This window comes from Rhinoderma darwinii, chromosome 2 (assembly GCF_050947455.1).
Source record: "Rhinoderma darwinii isolate aRhiDar2 chromosome 2, aRhiDar2.hap1, whole genome shotgun sequence".
In the NCBI taxonomy this organism is placed as follows: domain Eukaryota; kingdom Metazoa; phylum Chordata; class Amphibia; order Anura; family Rhinodermatidae; genus Rhinoderma; species Rhinoderma darwinii.
The window spans coordinates 208,146,334-208,169,345 of NC_134688.1; the positions used below are offsets into that span (position 1 = coordinate 208,146,334).

The following is a 23,012-nucleotide window of genomic DNA, read 5'->3' on the forward strand; positions in this document are numbered from 1 at the left end:
TATATCACAAAACAAAATATTAAAGATATTGTCAGCATTATGTAAGTCACCACAATAACACATGCCTCAGTCAATAAACTGAATTAAATGTTTGCTATAAAGATTTTGTACGAGTTAATTTAATATGCAAGCAGTCACAGACAAATGCAGTTCAAAGTATTCTACCCTGATTTAAACTGGTGCTTTTAATTTTCATCTTAATGTTATTAATATAATAATAAAGCATATATAGGGACTTAAAATCGACCTCTCATAAATACACATTGCAGGGGGCTAATACTTGAGTTGGGTTTTTGAAAGACTTTCTAAATTAACGCAGGACAGAAATAACCTCCACCCTCTCCTCATTAAAGACTGGATGTGAGTACAGGTCCCTATAATATCTGAGAAAGACACCATTGTCCTTAGTGGGATCTATTTGTATTTCTCCCTTTTATTGCTGGTATAAACTGACGACACCATTGTTTAGTCATATTAGCCAACAGCCTCCAGCCTTATTCCCATACCTATAGTATTTATACACTCTGTTTGATGTAGAATACATATCTATCTTCCCCATATAATCATCGTTCTTTTTCTTAGCATAAATCAATTTATCCCTATTTTCCTTAGTTGGATTCATATTATGTCATTTACTAAGATCATGCTTATATAAATTATAACATTTCCCCTCAAAGCCACCTCCATAGTTTCTCAATATGAGATCATTTATATGTTGATCATTATTGAATCGGTCATACCGCTTCTTCAAGGACCAATCACATAATATCACATAATAAAAAAGATGGGAAACGCAAAGCATAATTATCACCAGGACTAGCATTTAAAGCTACAGAGATTCCCTCCGGGGAATGGTTCGATATCATAAAATCTTAAATTTTAGATAGTATCCAAACACTGGACCTAAATTTCTCTTACAGTATAAATACTATTATGTGTATACTAAAAATAAAAACTTTTTAATAATAATAATAATAGACTTTCTCTCTCACCACCATGTTCGCTGTTTCCTCACAGTGCAGAAATGGACAGAATGATACAAGTATACAAATTTTGCTTAATTAGATTTGTATTTTTCTTCCATAAACTTTGAGAATGATCATTGAATGTGTCCATTGAACCATTCTTGGAATAAATCTTTATTGTGGCCAGATAAACCAGTCTAAATCAAACTTTTTTTTAATCAAAATTGCACAAACCCGTGTTTTAAGGCTAACATCCAATTAATTATCTGAAAATATAAAAATCGTCTTATCCAGTTTCACCACAATAGATTTTTTTAATGTACCAGCATCAGTTCCACCTTATTATAATAGTCTAAAATCCTGCCTGTCATTTGTCTTGGCCCTAGTATGGCTCTCATCCTTTGCTCTTGCCCTATTGCGGTGGGCCCTTTTTACTTTTATTTCTCTTTCTTTATCCAGAAGTCTTAGGGTATATTCACACGCTAGACTAAAAATGTCTGAAAATACGGAGCTGTTTTCAAGGGAAAACAGCTCCTGATTTTCAGCCGTTTTTGAAGCCACTCGCGATTTTTGCGGCGTTTTTTACGGCCGTTTTTGGAGCTGTTTTCAATAAAGTCTATGAAAAATAGCTCCAAAAACGTCCCAAGAAGTGACCTGCACTTCTTTTTCACGGCCGTTTTTCAACGCGACCTTTTTTCAAAAAGGCCGCGTAAAAAAACGGCCCATCGGAACAGAACACCGTTTTTTCAATTGCAATCAATGGGCAGATGTTTGGAGGCGTTCTGCTTCCGAATTTTCGGCCGTTTTTCAGGCGTTTACGCATCGAGAAACGGCTGAAAATAGGCCGTGTCAACATACCCTAAGTGTTTCATTCATAATCAAACATCTTAATGCATTCCTATTAATCGGGCATTATTCCTTCTCAAACGATTTTCCAAATCTCTAATCTGTTACTGGTTTAGATTAGATTAGTCCCTGGTTTATCTTCCGCATTTCCTCCGTAGATCTGTGGATGGTTTCAATTTCATTATCTATCAAATATATTTTATTCTCTAAATGCTCAATTCTACTTGTGTGTTTCTGCAGATCACTTGGCATACTATTCAAAATTTGATTGACCGCCTTATTCACTGTCTCGGTTATTGTAGGCATCATCTCCATTAACTTTCAGGTCTGTTCAATAATATGTGCCCCATTTTCACTTGAGTTGGCCTCCTCCTCTAATGATAGTTTTTGAATCAGGAATTTTTCTCCTGTGGGAATCCCTTTTGATGACACCCTCCTAGCCTGGTGTAGCTTACTGAGACTGGTTTTGATGGGCGTCTTAGCACAGACACAGTTGCCTATGTAATTAATAAATGCAGAGCAGATATTACTTCAGCAATTAGACTTCTGCTCTGGAGCAATGCTGTATTATGCCTTTAAGCCACCTAACACAAAATCTTAATTTATTCTGCTCCTTCTGCCTCAGGTACCGTTAAAATTGAACCACATAATACATTTCTCGATAATTATATCTGGAACTGACAGTCACTATCAGAATTAACAGAAATGCTACCTCTGCCAGATAGCAGCCTCCTCTTAATGGTGATAGAAATAACGGGCAAGTAAGTAGTTTATGAAGTCCAAGTGACACCCTAGTAAGTAAACATTCACCACTTTCCACTTATAGAATTAATACACGTCTGGTGCCGTTCTCTGTGTATTTTTAGTTACTCACATCCCCACTATACTATATAGGAGGAGATGGATCCAGGCACCGGACAAGCAACAGCAGGAAGAGAAAGTTCAGGCTCAAACTTCCAGCACCAGGCACCACAGCAGCGGCAGGGAGGGTCAGGCACCACAGCAACAGGGGAGTACAGGCAATACAGCTATTGGAAAGTGACATGAGCCCTGATAGAATGGCCGGGAGCGGCAGAACACACCATGCTGTTTGTCGAAATGCCAGTGACAAAGGAGAGGTCGCCACAGGCTAGCATTTCACTTCCTTCTTGCAGTTAATGGATATAAAGTAAACTTCAAGTAAACTTCTTAGGCCCATTTTGCACTGCGCTGATTTTGAAGAGGAAACCGTGTCAGAATCAGTGCCAAAAACATGCGAAACCGCCTCCCATTGATTAAAATGGAAGGAGGAGTCGTATTTTTCACCAGGTGGCTTTTGGCTGCTCGCGTGGGAAAAAATCAGCATGTCCTTTCTTGCTGCGGTTCCACCTCTGACCTCCCATTGAAATCAATGGGAGGCAAAAAAGGTTTTCGGGTAATTTTTTGCCCGTGGTGGTCAATGGCCGCGGGTGAAAAACTAATCCGTGGGAACAAGGCTTTGTACTGTTTAAATAGGTTGTTTGGGCAGTGTGTATGAAATTTCTCAAAATAAATGTCTGGTGGTTTTCTGTCAGAGAAGTTAAATATTTTAGATTCTTCTGTTTTATTGAATTATATTTTTTGTAAACGTTTTCTGTTTGAAGAATGTATTTTCCTTCTTTCATAAACTAGAAAGTTGCTAGAGAGCTATGTTGTGGCATTTTGTTAATTCTTGCCCAAGGTGGCTCAGCTTAAAAGGTCCTGGAAACAGTTCTGGTGAACATTTTGTTAGGACCGCGCCCTCATATTTTATGAGTACTGTAATCTGTGACTATTTCTCAATTGTAGAAATGAATTACACTACTCAAGATATGTTTTCAAACCTGCTTGGACTGCGAAATAGAGGCTATCTATCGGCATGTCTGCTGTGAAATAGCTCTAACCTAGTCTACAATATCAGTCTCAGGCAGAGGAAATACTGGGGCCTCTTTTCAAACCACATACTGTATATACAACTTTTGCTTAGCTGATCATGGATCTAATTTACATCAGAATATACACTCGAATAGGCTCTATGAAATCTTAAAAATATCAAACTTAGACATAGTACTAGTTTTAACATTATCTTAACTCACAGTGGGAAAAAAACATGTCTTTAAATTTGCAGTATTTTCTGACACTGAAGAAGTACATGATAAGCTCGCTCTCTGCGGCCGCTTCATTGTGCGAGGCTCTCAGGATGGAGCTCCTTTCATTGTTTTCTGTATTATGCCTTGGATTTGGATTCACTTTTAGGGGTTTTTTTTCTAACCAGAAAAAAATGTGCTCTCTCATTCTCTCTCTCTTTTGCAGCCAATATTAGTTTCCAAACCACAATAACCTCGATTTGATTGAGTAATAACTTTGTTTATTTTATTTTATTGAGAATATGTATGCTAAATATCCTGCTAAGACATTTAATTATATTTTACTGAAAAAAAACTTTGAAATATCAAATTTGAAAAAAAGACAAAACAGAACAAATAGGGTTCTTCTGACGTAATGTCAAAATTATGGAGAAATTGAAAACTCTTATATAGACAAAGTCCATGCCCTTGCATTGTTGTGTACATATTTCCGTATATAAGTGGATATACTGTATATTTAGTGAAATTATTTTAATCATACCGTGTTAAATGGCAAAGTAGGCAAGTGTTTATAGTTAACCTCTTGGACTGGTCCATGGTGAACTACAGGAATCTTTTAAAAACGTTATTTCCTAGCTTATAGACGTAAGTACATGGCTTTGTATGGTCTTAAATTTTCGTGTAGATTCATGTAATTCAATATGATTCATGTTGATTCATGCTATAATTTATTATACCAAAAAAAAGTTGGCTCTATACATAAAATTTACAAATGGTGGTTTGCTTGATTTATTGTGTCAAAAGCAGAGGACATTGATATATTCATCCAATTACGCACGTACAGTATGGCCACTTATAGGCTATTCTCTGTTTTAGCCCAAGTGACATTTTTTGCCAGTACAAACTGGTCCTTAGCTCAAAACTGCACAAAATGGAGCCCAGAACACAATTTTATGTGTGTACACCAATTTCTGTCCATTTTGTTGTAATATCCAGAGGTGATTTATCTGAGGAAATATAAAAGTAAATGTAGCAGCTAAGTAATTGGCCAGGCTATGAAGTGGTTTCAAAACATCTAAAGTGCAGAATAAACAGAGAGGTAACGTTTTGTGCAAACGAGTTGGGGACAGATGTTAAAGAGAACCTTTCACCTGCCCATACATGTGCAGCTGAGTTCAGCATGTAATAGGCACATCTTCACAAACACTGTCACACTTTAAAACATTTTTCCTATCTTCTTCCATTATTTACATATCGGTGCCGTTATATTTGGCGCCTGATATGTAAATAAGCCCCTGAACTGTCAATGGGGCGTTTCTATCCAGCTAAATGGCAAGGGGGCGCGATCTCTTTGCTCTAACACTGACCAATCAGCTATGGACAGTGTCAGGGTGGCTTACGCGGTGTTCCCTCCCACGAGGACACACACAGACTGGTGGTTCTGCAGAGAGTGCTCTCTCAGTCTGTGTGTGTTCTCGCGGGAGGGAACACAGCGCAACCGCCCTGACACTGTCCGCAGCTGATTGGGCAGTGTCAGAGAGGAGACATCACGCCCCCTTGCCATTTAGTTAGATAGAAACGCCCCATTGACAGTTCAGGGGCTTATTTACATATCGGGCACCAAATATAGCGGCACCGATATGTAAATAATGGAGGAAGTTAGAAATATAATTTCAAGTGAGACAGTGTTTGTGAAGCCCTGCCCATTACATGCTGCACTCAGCTGTACATGTATGGGCAGGTGAAGGTTCTCTTTAAGGAGTGGCACTCAGTCAGCGCATGTTTTAACAGATCTATCAAATTTGTTTACAGGCAACATTCACCAATATTGTTAGCTATTATGCTACAATACTTTTATAGCGTATTAATCTGTACCAGACCCTGTTGAATCATAGCAGGGTTAGAATTAATCTGTAAAAAAAAAAGCTTTTGAAACATTGCTTTTTAACATGATTAAAAATAAAGGTTACGTTTTAGTAGATTCCTTTCTTTTTGGATATAGTGAATTATTGTAGGGTGGTGGAGAAATGGTATCACAACCTGTCATGACAAAATGACACATGCAACATTTTTTTTTTATGCTTATTTTACCTGCTGTAGTATATATTTTATAAAGTGTTCCCCACTCATAGATAATGCTATATGCATATGTTTAACCTGTAATGTGTAGAAGACTGTTTCCGTACCTGCCATTCACTTCTATGGGAGTTATGTAAACAGCATAGCTCAGCGAGCTATGCTGTTTTCTACTTACATGGTCGGAATTTACAAGTCGCAGAGGTAACACAGAAAGATAGAACAGTGGTTAAAGGGGTTGTCAACCATCTGACAACTGATGACCTATCCACCAGATAGATCATCATTATATTATCGGTGCCGGTCCGACACCCGGACCCCGCACCGATAAGCCGCTCTGCTGGCCTGCAGGCACTGGATGTTATGGCACATAATTCTATGTACGGAGCCCGGAAACAGTTGGCTCCGTACATAGCAGAGAGGCCTGCTGCAGAACTGTACTGCAACTCGGCAGCTATTCTGTGGCCGGAGCTAAGTGCTTCCGGCATGCATTTCCAGTGCATGGAGGCACCGGACCAGCTGATCTGTGCAGTGTTCGGGTGGCGGACCCCCACAGATCATCCGGTGGATAGGTCATCAGTTGTCAGAAGTTGGAAAACCCCTTTAAGGGGGCTCCGTTCTAGAGATAGGTGCGGGTCCCAGTGGTGGGACCCGCCTCTATCTGACATTTATGGCATATCCTGTGAATATGCCATAAATGTCCCTGATGGGAAAATCCCTTTAACTACTCTACTTGTAAAGAACCCTTTTCTATATTAATATTTGAATTGCCTTTCCCCATACGTAAAGAATGTCCCCTGTTACTTTGTCAGCTCCAGGAATGAATGAATCATGTGCCAGTTGTTTATATCGGCCAGAAATATATTTATACATGTTAATAAGATCACCTCTAAGGCTTCTCTTTTCCATGCTGAACATGCCCAATTTTTCTAGTTTCTCATTGTAATTGTCTTTTTATTTTTAATTATTATTATACATTTTCCTAAAATTGGGATATAAAAAATGCTAGAAGCAGAGTTTTTAAGTCAATGACTTAAAACAAATGCAAAAGTCACAAGTCATTTGGATTCGTTTTATTGTATAGTGGAAAGCTTCATATTCAGGCCCTACAAGGTTTTCCATAATTTTTATCCTCACTATACTTTAATCCATTAACAATCCCACATACAGTATATAAGAGAAGAAAATACATCTCAGATTCCTGTTTAATATTGTCTGTGTTATTCAAAAATGTCTACAAAATCTGTTTGGAATACAACAATGTTAACTTCTTGTGTATATATAAAGAATTTGTCATTAAAACAATTTGGTTTGATTTGTTGATATGAACTGCCAAATTATTTAAACTGATAATTAGAGATTTCCCATAAGTATATTTTGTCCCTGTGCCAAAGTAAATTGAAATATTATGACTTTATCTCTATCCAGCCTATTATTTGCCTAAGAATATTCCCTCAGTGAGCACAATAGCAAAGCATACTTATGTAAATATACTACATAACATTATCATTTCTTTTTATAAGAAAAACATATGTTACTGAACAGAATTTACAATTGCTGTCCAGAGTAAAAAGAAAATATGTATTAAAAATGTTCTCCCCAAACTATTGGGCTACCAAATTCAGCAGTATCTTTACATTCAGTTTGTGGCATAACCTGCAAATTAGCACTGGTATCCAATGCTAAAAAATAGACTAAGGTACCCTGCTTGCCAATATGAACCTATGTTTACTAACGTTTGGTCCATTGTCGGTTGGTACTGGTGATATGAACTTTTACTTATTTTGCTCAGAAACTGCAATTTAAGGAACCCACCAAGCCAGTGCAGATCTATATTTAGCAATTGGGTAGCAGATGCAGTATAGTATGAGTGCTATGTTTTTAATAAGTGTTTTTAGTTGTGTGGCCTTTTGCTTTTTGTACCAATCCGCTATTCTTCTAAACTGTTGGCAAGGTTGTAGCTATACTAGTTGGAAAAATAAGACTGTTAGAGAGAGGCACACAATTTATGCACAGAAATGGTGATGTATTTACTATATTGGAATATCTGTTCATATAATCTATAGTTATAGATACCTATAGTAGGTAACGCTTAATAAATATATGGTTTTAGATTGACTGAGGTACTATTATTAATATTAAATACTAATTCCGTCGTTTTGACGGAATCAATAGTGTAGTCAACTACGCTGTTGATTCCGTCAAAACGACGGAACCCTTGCATAACGGAGACAAACGATCAATGGTGATGGAAACGGAAACCTATGTATCTGTTTGTGTCTGTCAGGGCTCCGTTCAGACGGAAAGCTGCGACGGAACGTCGGAACAGAGCCCTAGCGCAGATGTGAACGAAGCCTATGGCCTCATGCACACGACCGTAGCCATGTGCATGGCCGTGATTTCCGGGTTGGCCGGCCACGGAGTGACAGCCGCGAGCCGCCCGCAAATCGCGGGCTGTGCACATGGCCGCGGCCATTATTTTCAATGAGCCCGTTCTTTCTGCGGAAACCTCGGTCGTGTGCATGGCCCCATAGGAATGAATGGGGCCGCAATTCTCCCGTGGATTTTCGGGGGAATTGTGGCCGCAAAAGCACGTTCGTCGGCATGGGGCCTAAGCCCTCAAATTGTAGCAGTTGCATGAGGTTGAAGTCTCTCTGTAGATGCGGTGCTTTCTAGGTCAGCGCAGTGAAGGAAAGACTGTACTATTGACATGCTCAGGGATGTGATTCAAGAGGGGAAGGGGAGAGAATGAGAGCTATTTTGCATACTTTTTCTGGGGAGCATTGCCTTGAAGACTCCCTACCTTTCATTGCATATTCACAAGGAGACTCAATAGCTACCGAAATGCTAATAAATGTGATAAACTTGTCTTATGTGAGGCTAAGATATTCAGCATATTTGTAAATCATGTATTTAAGCACATCAGTCCCTGTCTCCAGTGGGGATCACAATGTAATTTTCAGCGGTGACCACCATTTTCACCCTTTTGCCAATATTGAATCTGGCACATGTTGCACTAGGTGAAATACAGTTTAAACCCCTTAACGCACCATCACGTACATGAACCTCATGGAATGCCTTAAAGAGTAACTGAACTTTTGCAAAACTTTTGATATACCATAGAGACATGTTTTGATCGGTGTGGATCTAGGTGCTGAGACTCCCCGTGGCTGAAACTAAGGGGTAAAAGCGCTAGGCTGAACGTCTGTGAGCCGTCTTCAGCTAAACGAGGAGTGACGATCACAGCCGAAGTTGCAGAGTACTCAGTTGAGTGCTTCTGCACATTTTCTTTCCTCGATACTAGGGTCTCAGCACCTAGACCCCCACGGACCAAAACTTCTGATATGTCTCTATATAATATCAAAAGTTTTGAGAAAGTGCAGTTATTCCTTGAGACACCATGCCGTACATGTACATAGAATCTGTGCCCATGCTGGTGCGATTAACTGCAGGAACCCGGCTCTAATTGACAGGTGTTTGTAGAGGTAGGGGGTTTGCAAAGGCCCCAGTTATATCATTGGTATTTTCCTATTAAGCCATGTAACACTAATAGGCAGTATAAAGTATTATATGAGAGATCACGCAGTTTCTGCATCAAGTACCTGAGGGGGGGGGGAGTAACATTACCCATAATAAAGTTTGAAAAACTAAAAAAATAAAAGTATTTTCCCCAAAAATAAATAAACCCCCATTTTAATAAAAAAATAAAATTTTTAAAAAATAGTTCACCATAAAAAAAAACATATTTGGTACTGCTGCAATTCTAACGACCTGTAGAATAAAGTTTACTTATTACTTATACCGCGTGGCGCATGGGGAAACCCAAAAAAACCCCAAAAAGATACCAATAACAACTACAGCCCATTCCGCAAAAAATAAGCACTCATACAGCTACATGGATGGAAAAATAAAAATGTTATGGCTCTCTACTACTACTAAAGTTATTTTGTGTCGCTGTATTCAGTCATACCAAACAGTAGTATAAAGTAAACTCTCTTTTTTATTGCACGGTAAAAAGAGAAAAAAAAGAAATATCAATGGTAGAATTACTGGGTATTTTTTTTTTTGCATTTCCCAATAGAAAAAATTAAATAATAAAAGCTGATCACTAAATTGTAATGTACCCCAAAATAGGGTCATTGAAAAATAAAACTCGTCCGGGAATTTTTTTTTAAATCAACGGAGAAACTAAATGTTATAGCTCTTGAAAGCAACAATGAAAAAACAAAAAATATGTTAATACTCAAATATTCATAAATATGAATATTTATAAAAAAACAAAAACTGTCAATAGGTATATAAGAAATCAAGCAAATGTAAGGGTATATCTGAGCACAAAATTATTACATTTACCATTATTGGGACATCTGTGTCGCCAATTAATAAAATGTCTAAAAATTTCAGTACACTGCATTGTGCTCTGCTATTCATACTTTTCATAAGGCTGCTGTTCCATAGTAATAATATACTCATTAGTACTGTAACAAGATGTAATTATGTTGACCCATCTGCTGTTATTTCTTTCTTAAGACATCTAATATTTTCTTCTAACAGTATCCCCTACAATCGCACTACTTCCATTTTCAAAGGAACGTCCCTCTCAGCAACCAGAGACTGTTCTTGGTAAATAAAGAAGACTCCATAAGCAATTCGCTGCGGTATTTAGTTGCTTCTACACTTACTTGCCTTCGTTATGACAACAAATACCTTCTACTTTTTAAGGCCTCATGCATACAACCGTGCATTTGCGGGCGTATACTATACACATGGTATCCTATGGGCCAATGCACACTACCGTGGTTTCCGCAGTCCATGCATTATACGGTCTGCAATTGCGGTCCGAACTCATTGAAGTCAATGAGCATTTTGTGTGTGCATGGTCCGTGATTGTGGACGGCCCGCGGATGGCACTCTGTCCGTGTGTATGGGGCCTTACACTATGCATAGTAGTTAGTTCTTCTGAACTGTTAATGGCGTAATATCAAGGTCATCTGAATTTCTTTATGGTTTTTTGGCAATGCATGCTTATTCTGCCTCATTATCATCTTGCAGTAGTGTCTCCCCGGCATACTTTTTTTTTGCCATATTTTCTATCTTCCCCATCCCATTATCATACTCACACATGTAAAATGCTGAAACTCTGATTGTTTCTTTCAGCAAATGAGAGACTGGCTACAGACATGCCTCAGGAAATGGCTGTCTCGCAAATGATATCTGGTAAATTTTTGTGTGAAGGCAAAAAGTTTTGTAAAATATGTAATTAGGATTTATGGGATTTTAGGGTTTGAATAAAGAATTATGAAGAATTAGGCTATTAAACAAAAAGTAAAGATCATCTCATAGCTGGAATAAATGTGTTCCCGGCCATTCTGCGATGCAGCCACAGTTTTGCTAACCCTGGCGCTGACCCCCGCTCAGATCCCTAGTATTGTCTCCTAAGCTCCGGTTTCACTCATGGGAACTCATCTGGCCTGCTCCACTGCAAACAGTTTCTCTGTACATGACTTCTCTGAAGACAATTCGCACTGGCCACCTCTGGAACAGTTCTCCCCACACCCACTTCCTGCCTGGGGCAAACTTCCTTCCCCAGAAACAGCCTCTCTAATTACAGGTTACAGATGAACAGTTATGTGTCTCCCCCATGTGGTGACTGCAGGTTAGAGAGGTAAAGGATACAATTTTGGCTACTTGCAGTTGCCACTGGTGGGAACGCACAGAAGGTAGTTTTATACTGCTCCCATTGAACTCAATCATAAATCTGTATCCAGTAAACTCTTAATCTCCACCCAGTGGCAGCCAGAATTTTATTAAAGTGGTTGTGCTATCTAAACAATCAGATCTTAGAACTAGGCCGCCCCACAATCAACTAATCGTCACAGTTTTGGATTCTCTAACACACTCAATAAATTTTTGCTATGTGGGGGAGTCCCCCTCTATAACGTCTATATTGCCTTATATGCTCTATTAGTACATCTGAACAACCCCTTAAACTGTATGACTGCATAAAAAAAAGATTTGAACTCATCTTAACTACCACATTTACTGCTCTCTGGTAACAGGAAACAGGAATTTAGTTTTAATCATTAATGGAGAAAATTCTGCAGTAACTCAGGATAAGGTTGAGGAGGAGACAAGCAGCACAGGACATGTAGGCACTGTTCACACTGCTGCCAGAAGCTCTGTATGCAGTTTAGTTACATTTGATGGCAGTTTAGTTACGTGGCGTCAAAATGGTGGGCACAATACTGGAACTACTACTGGAATACTGGAGGTCTGTCGGGTATCGTTTGGTATCCGTACAACGGATCCCGCACTATGTCGTGGTCACAACTCCACAACAAAGATGTGAACAGAGCCTAAGGGCTGCAGGAAGAAACACAGACTCCTAGGTAAGATATTTAATTTTTTCTGAGTTGCGTTTTTTTGTGGCGGAATCGCTGCAAACTCACTCCAACAACTGCTATTTGTTGTGGGTTTTACCTCCCCGTTGAATTCAATGGGGAAAACCCGCAACAAATAAGCTGCCGAATAAAACTCTGCACCGCAGGTAAATTTCTGAGCATTTTTTTCCGCTCAGTATTTACGCAGCGTGTGGCTGAGATTTGTTTTATCTCATCCACTTTGCTGCTACTCTATTTGCTGCAGATTTTCTGGTGGGGATATTCTGCAGTATTTACGCAATGTGTGAACTGACCCCAAGTGTTAACTTTGCATAACTATATGATGAAAAGGAGCAACAAATATTCATATGTAAATTGAGAGTATTATTGCGAGCCTTAGATATTCCTCTATGTACATTCTTCAGCTAAGTTCACACGAAGCAGTTTTGCTGTGGAAAATTTCTGCAGCGAATACACAGAAAGTCACAGTATAATCCGCAGCAAATCCGCGCCAAATTGATGTTATTGGCTGCACCTGTGATTGGGTGAAACGGTGACGTGTCAACATGACACATCATCACCACCATTAGGGGACCAAGGAAGCGTTGCCACAGGAGCTCAAGAGAAGGTGAGTATAGTGTTTTTATTTTATTTGAATCCCTTCTCCATTTTTCGGATTTTGACCTTAGTATTTTTTTGTTTTTTTTCCATTTATATAGCTGTGTGAGGGCTTGTTTTTTTGCAGGACGAATTGTAAATTTTCCGGCACTTTTATTGTACCATATAATGTACTGGGAAATTGGACAAAATTTCTTTGTGGGGCGGAATGGGAAAAAAAGAGTGATTCACCAATATTTTTGTGGGTTTCATTTTTATGGCGTTCACCATGCAGTAAAAATGACACGTTAACTTTATTCTGCGGGTCAATACGATTACAGCCATACCAAACTTATAAAGTTTTATTTTATGTTTTACTACTTTTACAAAGAAAAAACTGAATGTTAAAAACAAAAGTTTTGTGTCACCATATCCTGAGAGACAGAACTTTTTTATTTTTCCGTCAATCGAGTGTTATGAGAGCTTTTTTTTTTTTTTGCAGGAAAACTGTTTTTTGGGGTACATTAGACTCTGATCACGATATTCTATATTTTGTGGGAGTGGCCAAAAAACAGCGATTCTGGTGGTTTCATTTTTTTTTTTTTTTTACAGCATTCACTATGCGGGTTAAATAATGTTATATTGTGATAGTTCTGACTTTTACGGAGGTGGCATACCAATTATGTTAATTTTCTTTTTTGTTACATACAGCCGACACGCTTGCTCTATGGAGTGGGCACAGCCCGTGAGCCTGCTCCATACTCCTTCCTTGACCTCCGCCGTATATATATGGCAGATTTTGGGATAGGGTTAAACTTTCAGTACAGTATTTTTTTTATATTAAACTTATGTTGACTTGCGAGTTTTGCTGAGGATCCGCAGCAAAATTCACAATAGGATTTGCTTATGGATTTCTTCTCCATTGAATTTAAAGGGGGAAAATCTGCAGCAATTACGTGCATTTTCCATAGCAGCAATTGCCATGCTGCAGATTGAAAGATCCGCACTGCAGGTCAATTTCTGAGCAAAAAATATTCCGCAGCATGTGGATAAGGTTGGTTCGAATCGCATCTACTTTGCTGGTACAGTATTCCACTGCAGATTTTCCTTTCGCAATTTCAGGATGAAAATCCACAGCAAATCCACTATGTGTAGACCCAGCCTTATATAAAGCTTGTGTATGTGTATGTCTCAGGATTTCTCATTGGAATTCCCCTGATTTCCCCTAGGTAGCAGAATGCAGAATTTTTTTCTGTTGGAGAAATCTGCTACTGTTTTTGTTTCTGCAGTATGCACTGAAATACTAATGAAGGACAAAACACTGAGATACATATTTTAAAATCAGTAAATTATATACCGTACTTAATTTTTTTTACTTGCATGTGTACTTTAAAGTTCAAGTGTATAAAGTTCAGCCATTTGTTTACATAGTTAAAATTATTTTAAAAGGATTTTCCAGGACAACATTAATAATGGCCTATCCTAAATATCAGATTGGTGGGGGTCTGACTCCCAGTGCCCTTACCAATTAGCTGACTGAAGGGACCTCGGTAGTGGCTGTGCCTAGTATTGCAGCTCAGTTACATTCACTTGAACGGGACTGATATGCAGAGAGTTGCAGTACCAGGTACAGCCACTACAAAGTGTACTTATGTGTGCCTGGTAAGAATTGAAGTGAACGCGACACTCGCTGGAACGTTGCAACCCCATCTGTCATTGATTAGTAGGAGTGCCAAGTCTGACCCCCACCGATCTGATATTAATGGCCTATCCTAAGGATAGGCCATCAATATTATAGTCTTAGCAAACCCCTACATTGCAGAATGTTACAAAAAAGTATTCCTTTCTCTTGCTGCTTTTGGTTTTGCAATACATAGGCAGAAAGCAGATACATTCTTTGTTTCAATTAGGACTTCAATTTTACACACTGTATGGCTATGGCGACAGCTTATTGTCTATTTTGCCAAATTGGCTTTCTCATTCATACTAAAGTTTGTAATTATTAAATCATAAATTGCATAAATTCAGGAGTTAGAAAAAATGGTGAAAATTGTGCCAAATGTGTCAACATGGTACATGTGGCATAATATATTTATTACTTGATACTCGATGCAACATTCTTAAACCATAATCTACCTCATGGTTGGCGTACATGTACACTTATAATTTGCTCCAACACAATGGCGCACATCTTAGTCATGTCCCTTACTCTCAGCATTCTGCAAAACTGTAAAGGTAGGTAGTCAAAAACATATAACATGCCATATATGCAATTTTTCAACTGATTGCTTAGTAGATCTCCCCCATTTTCACCTTCGTTGTGTTAATAAGGCTTTATTAACCCGACAGGGGCCAAAATGGGGGAGATTTACTATGGACACGCTTAGCCTGTACATCAGGAGCTTTACCGACATACACGCTAAATGAAGGATCAAAATGTGATGTGCACAGAGCCCTAACCTACAGAATAAATTTCAAACTGACCACCAAAAAGGAGTACAGCTTTGGTTATAGTAAGGCTGGGTTCACAAGCAACCTAAAAGTGACGCTGTGGAATCGGGTTCAATATCCACAATTAAATCAGCATGTGTCCCTGTTTTTTTATTTATTATTTTGACATCATCTGTGATGGCTTTGTTTTTAGAAGGAATCCCACCAGTGTCCCAGCAGAGTACTGCATCACCTCTTAGAATGCACAGAACAACTTCTGGTAAAGGAATAAGTTGTAATACTTTCAAGTTTTATACATTTTATGCTTTAGATAGATTACTGTGTCTAAATCCCAGTCCTCAATAACTCCTGACCTGAACTCATGTTTTAAGACCTCCTTAAAGTGAACTTGCTATTTTTTTTAAAATTTGTATTCCCTCCTTTGGAGACACACACTTCCTAATTGTACTTCCTGTATAGTCAGTGCAGTAGGGTGTGTGTGCTTTATGGCAGCTGAAATAAATGGGAGTTAATTGACAGAGAAATCTGATAGATTTTTACAGTCTCCAGGAAGTGCTGAAGTACAGCCCCTCCCCCAGAGACCAGGGGAGATGCAGACAGAGCCTTATCTGTTTGTATTGTGTATTATGTTGATTTCCTACCTTATCTAGACCCCCAACAGTAAAATAGAGCTGTCATTAAGGGCCCTTTTAAACAATGCCTGATGTGGGCCGTAAAAACAAGTGCCGATTAATGAGGCAGCTCATCGATCGGGGCTCGTTTGCTCCTTTTACAAGGAGCTTTGTTCGGTAATAGATGAAGACTAACTATTGTTACTACGATTGTTCGTCCCCATACATTGACATCATGTTGATAGCACATTTCCCTCTCCATTTTATTGGCTGCACAAACGAGCGGATCAGCCGATGCTCGTTCATCAGCTGATTGTTGCCCTGTTTACGAACGCTCGTTTTCCCGATTATTGGCCCATGTAAAAGAATAATGCCCACCCAATGAATAATAAGAAGATGATTTTCCTCATCCTGTATATACAGCAAAGTTGATAAGTGACCTATAGAGCACAGGAAATATCAGCTTATTTTGACTTCTCGAGTCAAAACTGTAATACTTCAAGATTTTAAAATATTTTAGTTTTGCTTATAGTCTACAATACTACACTGATATATTTGCTATTATAAACAGATCTTCTTCTGCCCAACCGAAGTCATTTTTTCTTGTAATTTAGTTTTGATTTTTCATTAGAGGGGCAAGCAGTAGCCACTGATGTACCACAAGTGAGCCCTTTCTTCCCTCTAAAAAAATACAAGACGACTTTAGGTAAAAACAACCATTGTATGGGTATTGCATATATTTGTAGATAAACCCTTTCAATTTCCATAATATAAGAGAAGTAATGGACTATAGTGAATTATTTACCAAAATGTTTTAAATAATGTAGCATAAGACCAGATTGGAGCATACATTCAGTGGCCACTTTATTAGTTACACCGTTTTGAATTTGTTTATAACAAACATTGACAGTTCTTTTTAGTCATGCACTTAGTGAGTAGGGTGTATTTAGTAGGGTTTGTCTTTCAATAGTTACTTTTGCTCTAGAAATGTACAACTTTATATTTTGTTTCATAATTGTATTCATAGTACATTCAGTTGAAAATAATACATTACCCTTCTGCAAATATTTTTTTAGCTGCAGATGAGAAGGAGCCTATTTATGTTCCCACTAAAATGTACATCTGGGAAAAGCCACAGACTCACCATGGTAAATCATATATGAATATTTCTTTTTTTTTGGGGGTGGGGGTTTATTTTTTTTTAGTCCAATATAATCATTTGAGAGAAAAAAAAGTACACTTCTCTTTCTTATCTTCAGATGTGCTTAAGAAATGTACATTGGCCTATAGTGTGTGTTGACCATTAAATTACTTACATTTTTAGGAAAAGGGTTTAACTTTGAGAAGTTTTTCAGCACTTTAAAAATTTCTAAAACTATCAAATAGTAAAGGTTGGTTTACATGGGCAAATTTCTGCCCATAACGAGTAAAAAATTGTGTTAGAAATAGGGGGTACCAGACAAAAAGTAATGACTAAAGAGAACTTGTGTAGTAAAATACATTCAATACATTCACAATAGTACTGAACCCATTTAGTGGCTCCATTTTCGACAATATTAATTGTACCCTTAGTTCTACAAGAATGCATAAAATGTTAATTAAAATGAATAATGTACTGGAGCAGAATATTACCAATATTAGAAAATATGTATTTTTCCTGTAATATATAATCTATTTCTTTATATCTCTATATAATTTTTATATGTTGTGTATAGGTACTGGGAATGAGTTGGTAAATAACATAAAATATATATTTCTAATAAACTATTCCTTAGCTAATTGTTATATTTTTCCAGCTACTACAAGACAAATTATCCCAGCCAGACAAAGCACGCTGCCCACCCACACGCGAACAAAAACAGCTACGGGTAAAGCTTGGTCGTTTGTAGAGCTCAGTTATCATTACCTACTGGTTCTAGACATCATGCATTATTCATCATCTCTCTTTGCTTATAAGCACACAGTCCAAACCATCTCACATACCATAATTGATATTACATGACTCTATCTCAGCAATCTCATCCACTGTGTGACCATTCAATCAACCTGGCTATATCTGTGAAAACTAGATATTCTTTTACAACAATTACAATTTCCTCTGTTCCTTGAAAAATTGGTGGAGCGAAAAATTGTACATTGGTGCCTTCAGGAAGAATATCTATACACAAAATGAATCAATTGCTTCTTTCGCTTCCACACATTGTGCTTCTGAGTGGTTGAGATAGAGATATCAAACTAAGTTTTGAGTGCAATGTTGCATTGAAGTAAAGTCTGCGGGGTAATAAGACTGTATAAAATTAGTAGTATTTTTCCTTGGACATAAAAGCAAAACATTTCTTTGTGATTGTCCCTATTACTTTGATAGATCTGTCTCAATGTACTCTAAGTAATCATTTTATATTCCTTGCACATGCAAGGATGGGGGGCATGCTATCATTTGAGTAAAAGATTAAATGTGTATTTTTGGAATTTATTTTTCAGTATACATGGAAAGTCGACATATTCCTACTACATATGAAAGTATTGTTAGGACTGAAGTACTTCATTCTGTATCTGGTATATATTAAACCATTTTGCAATCCTTCAATTATATATTCTACATATATATGCTTAGATCCTATGTATATGGACTCTCTTCTTTGAGAGGGCCACATAAATTGATGGGTGAACATTTTGAAATTTAAAATCTTATGAAGTTAGAATATTTTATTTTTCATTATTAACATACTGATAATTGAATACAGTTTGATGAAAAATTAAAACAGTTAATCATATTTAAAAGTATAGTTCCAGCTTTAGCTTGTTAGATGATTTATGGCCCGTGTGATCCTGCCCTAGCTGCAGTGGTTTCTGTGCCCATAGTGCATAAAATATAACATGTACCGTCATCTTTTTTTGGTTTGGAAATAAATTCATAGTTCAAGAAAGTAAACATGTGCACATGTGAATTGTATTGTTACTTGCACAAATGTTTTGTTTCCAACATTTGAAAACATTTTGATCAAAAGTCTTGTTAGTTGTGACTTGCAAAAAATTGTTTATGTTTAGCTACGTTACTGTATTTAGGATTCTTATGAGATTTGAATAGTTTCCAGGTTGTTATGTGTTCATTTAAATTATATATTTCTACTGTATTATTATCATCTGGTTGTCACTCACTTATCAGTGTGATTTGGGCTATGTGCATCTACATTTTCTGATGTGGTCAGTATTTTTCAGTGGTATAAACTATATTTAGTGGCTAAAAATGACAAAAAGTGAGGTCTTCAGGATAATTTCCATTAGAATAGCAGCATCTGTGTTTTATATGTTGAGTTTAGTATATAATATATTGCTTTTGTGTATATTTACTGGGCTTGTGTTAGTATATTATATGAGAATGCATTTCTTTTATTCTAATAATCAGCTAGGTTTCATATTTTTCCAGCTGCTACAACTCAAATTATACCAAATAAACAAAGAACATGGCCCCCTCACACCCGAACAAAAACAACCACGGGTAAAGCTTAGTAGTTTGTAGTGCTGTATTATCACCACATAATGCCATTTGATATCATGCATTATAGTATTTCTTTCTGCTTAAAGACACACCACCCAATCCATCCAGCATATCATTCATCTCACAATCCATAATTGCTGCCACGCGACTCTTTTTCAGCAGCATTCACGGTATGGCCATCCAATCATCTTGCCCTATCTGTGAGAACCAGGGATTCTTCTATGACTTGTAATTAAAATTTCTTGGCTCCTGGTGGACTGGCATATTAACGTCAGAGTCTTTAAGAAGAATACCTATACACAAGTGATTTTAGTTGCTTGTTTGCTTCCACACATTGTGCCACTGGAAGTTTTGAGGCAGAGATATCAAACAAAGTTCTTAGAGCAATAATACGTTGCAAGTAAAATCAGTGGGAAAAACTTAAAATCATTCAGACTGGATGTATAAAACTAGCATTTAACCACACTCAAATTATTGCGATTGAGGTGTAATATTATGCGATTCAAATAGTAATATTATAAAATATTATAATTGTGTGAAATTATGAATTTCAAATAGTATTTTGACATTTGTCAAGAGAACAGGAAATAAAATACTGTGAAAGTCTCTACTACTTTGATACATCTGCCTTAATAAATTCTAAATAAGCATTTTATGTTAATTATCGAAGCAAGCATTTATCTCGCACCATCATTTCACGAGAAGATAAAATGTTTGTTTGTGGAATTTTTCTTTCAGCCTTCACGGAAGGTCGACATATTCATACTGCATATGAAAGTATTGCTAGGACTGAAGTACCTCATTCTGTATCTGGTATATTTCTCTTTACTTTTTCACATTATAGGGGAAGATTTAGTAGGCAAAATGCGCTAGAATTAGGCACAAAACGTGCCAAAAAGCTGTCGGAAATGCTGTGCGCCAAATCTATTTTGGGTTTTAGACACTTTTTGCATCTTCCTAGACAGTTTTAAAAAGTGTCTAGAAAGGGAGGTGACTAAGAGGAGTGGTAAAATGTGCCAGATTTGGCATGCGTCATTTTTTGTGTGCAAAATATTAATGTCAAGTATGGCAGCCATGAATTGGCATAAGGAAAATAAGTGTCTAACATGTCTAGCTAGATGGGTCAAATTATTCACATAGCGACCGCTACTGTCATATATTTGGCGCAGCTTCTGCCTGCCTGATCTAGTTTTATCCTGTCTAGCTTTAAAACAGTATTAAAGGCTATGTACACCTTTGAAAACAATTTTAAAAAAATAATAAATTGGTGTATCAGTTTGTTTAATGCAACTTTGTAATTATTTTTTATTAAAAACTATTTCAACTTTTTCAGATACAGCTGCCTTGTATCATGGATACACATCAGCTGTATCGAGCACTGAAACCTGTATCCGTCAGGTCAGCGGGGAGGATATTATAAACAGCAGGGAACTGTGACAGGGAGGAGAGCACCCAGTGTACTCAGAGGGAGGGGAAGAGATCACACAGGCAGCATCAGTGTAGGGAAAAAGAGAGAACCCACCATAGAATCGGGAGGGGGAAGACATAAGCACCAGTGTAGATAGAGAGGAGAGAACCCATGGCATAATCTGCTGGGGTAGGGGGCGAAAAGATCATACACATGGGCTGCATCAGTGTATAGAGAGGAGAGAACCCATGGCAGAATTTGCAGAGGGGAGAGGAAGAGATCATACACACAAACACACACACACACACACACACACACACACACTACACACACACACACACACACACACACACACACACACAAAGAGCCAGCATCTTTGTCTGTGTTAGCACAGGAAAGGAAATCACACAGGGGCAGCATCAGTGTCTATCAGGGCAAGGGAGAATAAATCTCTCCTGGGCTGCAAAAGGAGAAAGCAGTACTGAAATAAAGCTGTGAAGGCAGCGGCATCCTGGATTTACAGACCTCACATCCAGCATGCATTGCCAAGTGAGACACACACATGGGAAAAGTCTGAAACTAGAAGCAGGTTGCAGCAAAAGCTCTGTACACAACGGTTTTTCAAATTTGTAAAGGAATACTCAGTGCAACTTGTTAACTCAAGGTAACCACTAACTAAAATGTTTTTCCTTGTCAAAGGTGTTCCATAGCCTTTAAATGCTAGGTTATATAGTCAGCATTTTTAAGAAGTGTTTGGAGAACATATTCGACAACATCTTCTCACCTTATTAAGTCACTCTTATGGCAACCTCAACCACATAAATATTTTGTCTATTTTTGTTGTTTTACAATTGAGTACAGTCGAAAGACTACCAAACTAGGTGGCAAAGGTCCAACTTTAATTTGCTACATTTGTCTCTGTTTCAAGATCCTATAGATTTTTTTTAGAACTGCATGTATGGGCAGCCATTCGGGGGAGATTGCCCAGTACGTAATCGGCCCGCTGCCACCCTAAAAGTCGCTACCTTCTGACTATTAGATTGCATGTAGGGCGATGCCCTATGATGGGTTATTTGAGAGCAAGGAGCCAATATAATGTTCTTGCACGAGGGCCCTTTGCTTCTGTGTCTGCCCCTGCAGCCAGTTATATGTGCTTTGAGTGACTAAATATGTAAATGAGATTTGCATAAAATTATTGTTACTGGCACAAATTATTTTATTTATTATACTGTATTTCAATGAATAACATTTCTGTTCAGCTACATTGCTGTATTTAGGATTAATCTAAGGTTTGAATTGTTTTCAGCTCATTATATGTAGTAGGACTTTCTACTCATTAGTAAATCTATATCCATTTTAAACCTATATACAAGTGGTGTAGCATTTTGACGGTGAAAGGCATTTTGGGGGGAATTTATTAACTTTTCTACGCCAGTTTTCTCATGTAGTAAGGTCACCAATGCATCAAAAGTGACTTTTAATGCATTTAGGCTTCCCACGCCACTTCTCTGAAAAGTAAGAGAGGCTTAGCAAAGAGGGCATGGCCCGTAGCAGCCAGACAAATTTTGTATACTTTATGCCAGAAATTGGCGTAAATTATAGCGGAGATTCAAGCCAGCTCATAACTTGCATCGATTTTGCCTTTCAGGCACACGAACAGCTAGAGATGTGACTAATTCAAAAGGACCTGTGTGCCTCCTATTAAATTAAGCACATCTTACTCTAGTTATCTTTACATTGACTGGCATTTCAAACGCCAGTCTTCATAAATCTCCCCTTTATGCCTAAACGCTCCTGAGATGTAAATCCGGTACCGATCTGCTCAGTATGTTTCAGTCTTGTGGTCAAATCTCCATTTAATGGCCAGACTTCAAAAAGTCCTCCAATATATCTTTCTTTAGCCTGGCGCCAACTGGATTTTGTGTGTTGTTTTTAGTATATAAAATATTGTTTTTCTGTATATGTACTGGGTATGTCTACTATTAATGAGATATTTTAATATTTTTCTAGCTGCTACAAGCCAAATTATCCCATTCAAACAAAGTACACTGCCCTCCAACACTCGTACAAAAACAACCATGGGTAATGTTTGTCT

General features: G+C 37.8%; 1 protein-coding gene across 1 annotated transcript in view; it reads left to right on the plus strand.

Annotated features, from left to right (window-relative positions):
* The window catches only part of ABI3BP (ABI family member 3 binding protein), a 365,114-nt gene that overhangs the window by 227,988 nt on the left and 114,114 nt on the right, over positions 1 to 23,012 (plus strand). Inside the window, exons 14-20 of the mRNA XM_075852779.1 lie at positions 15,596 to 15,670; positions 16,657 to 16,716; positions 17,807 to 17,878; positions 18,492 to 18,566; positions 19,438 to 19,509; positions 20,248 to 20,322; positions 22,928 to 22,999. Of these exons, the coding sequence (XP_075708894.1) occupies positions 15,596 to 15,670; positions 16,657 to 16,716; positions 17,807 to 17,878; positions 18,492 to 18,566; positions 19,438 to 19,509; positions 20,248 to 20,322; positions 22,928 to 22,999 (501 nt within the window). The remainder of the gene's footprint in view (positions 1 to 15,595; positions 15,671 to 16,656; positions 16,717 to 17,806; positions 17,879 to 18,491; positions 18,567 to 19,437; positions 19,510 to 20,247; positions 20,323 to 22,927; positions 23,000 to 23,012) is intronic.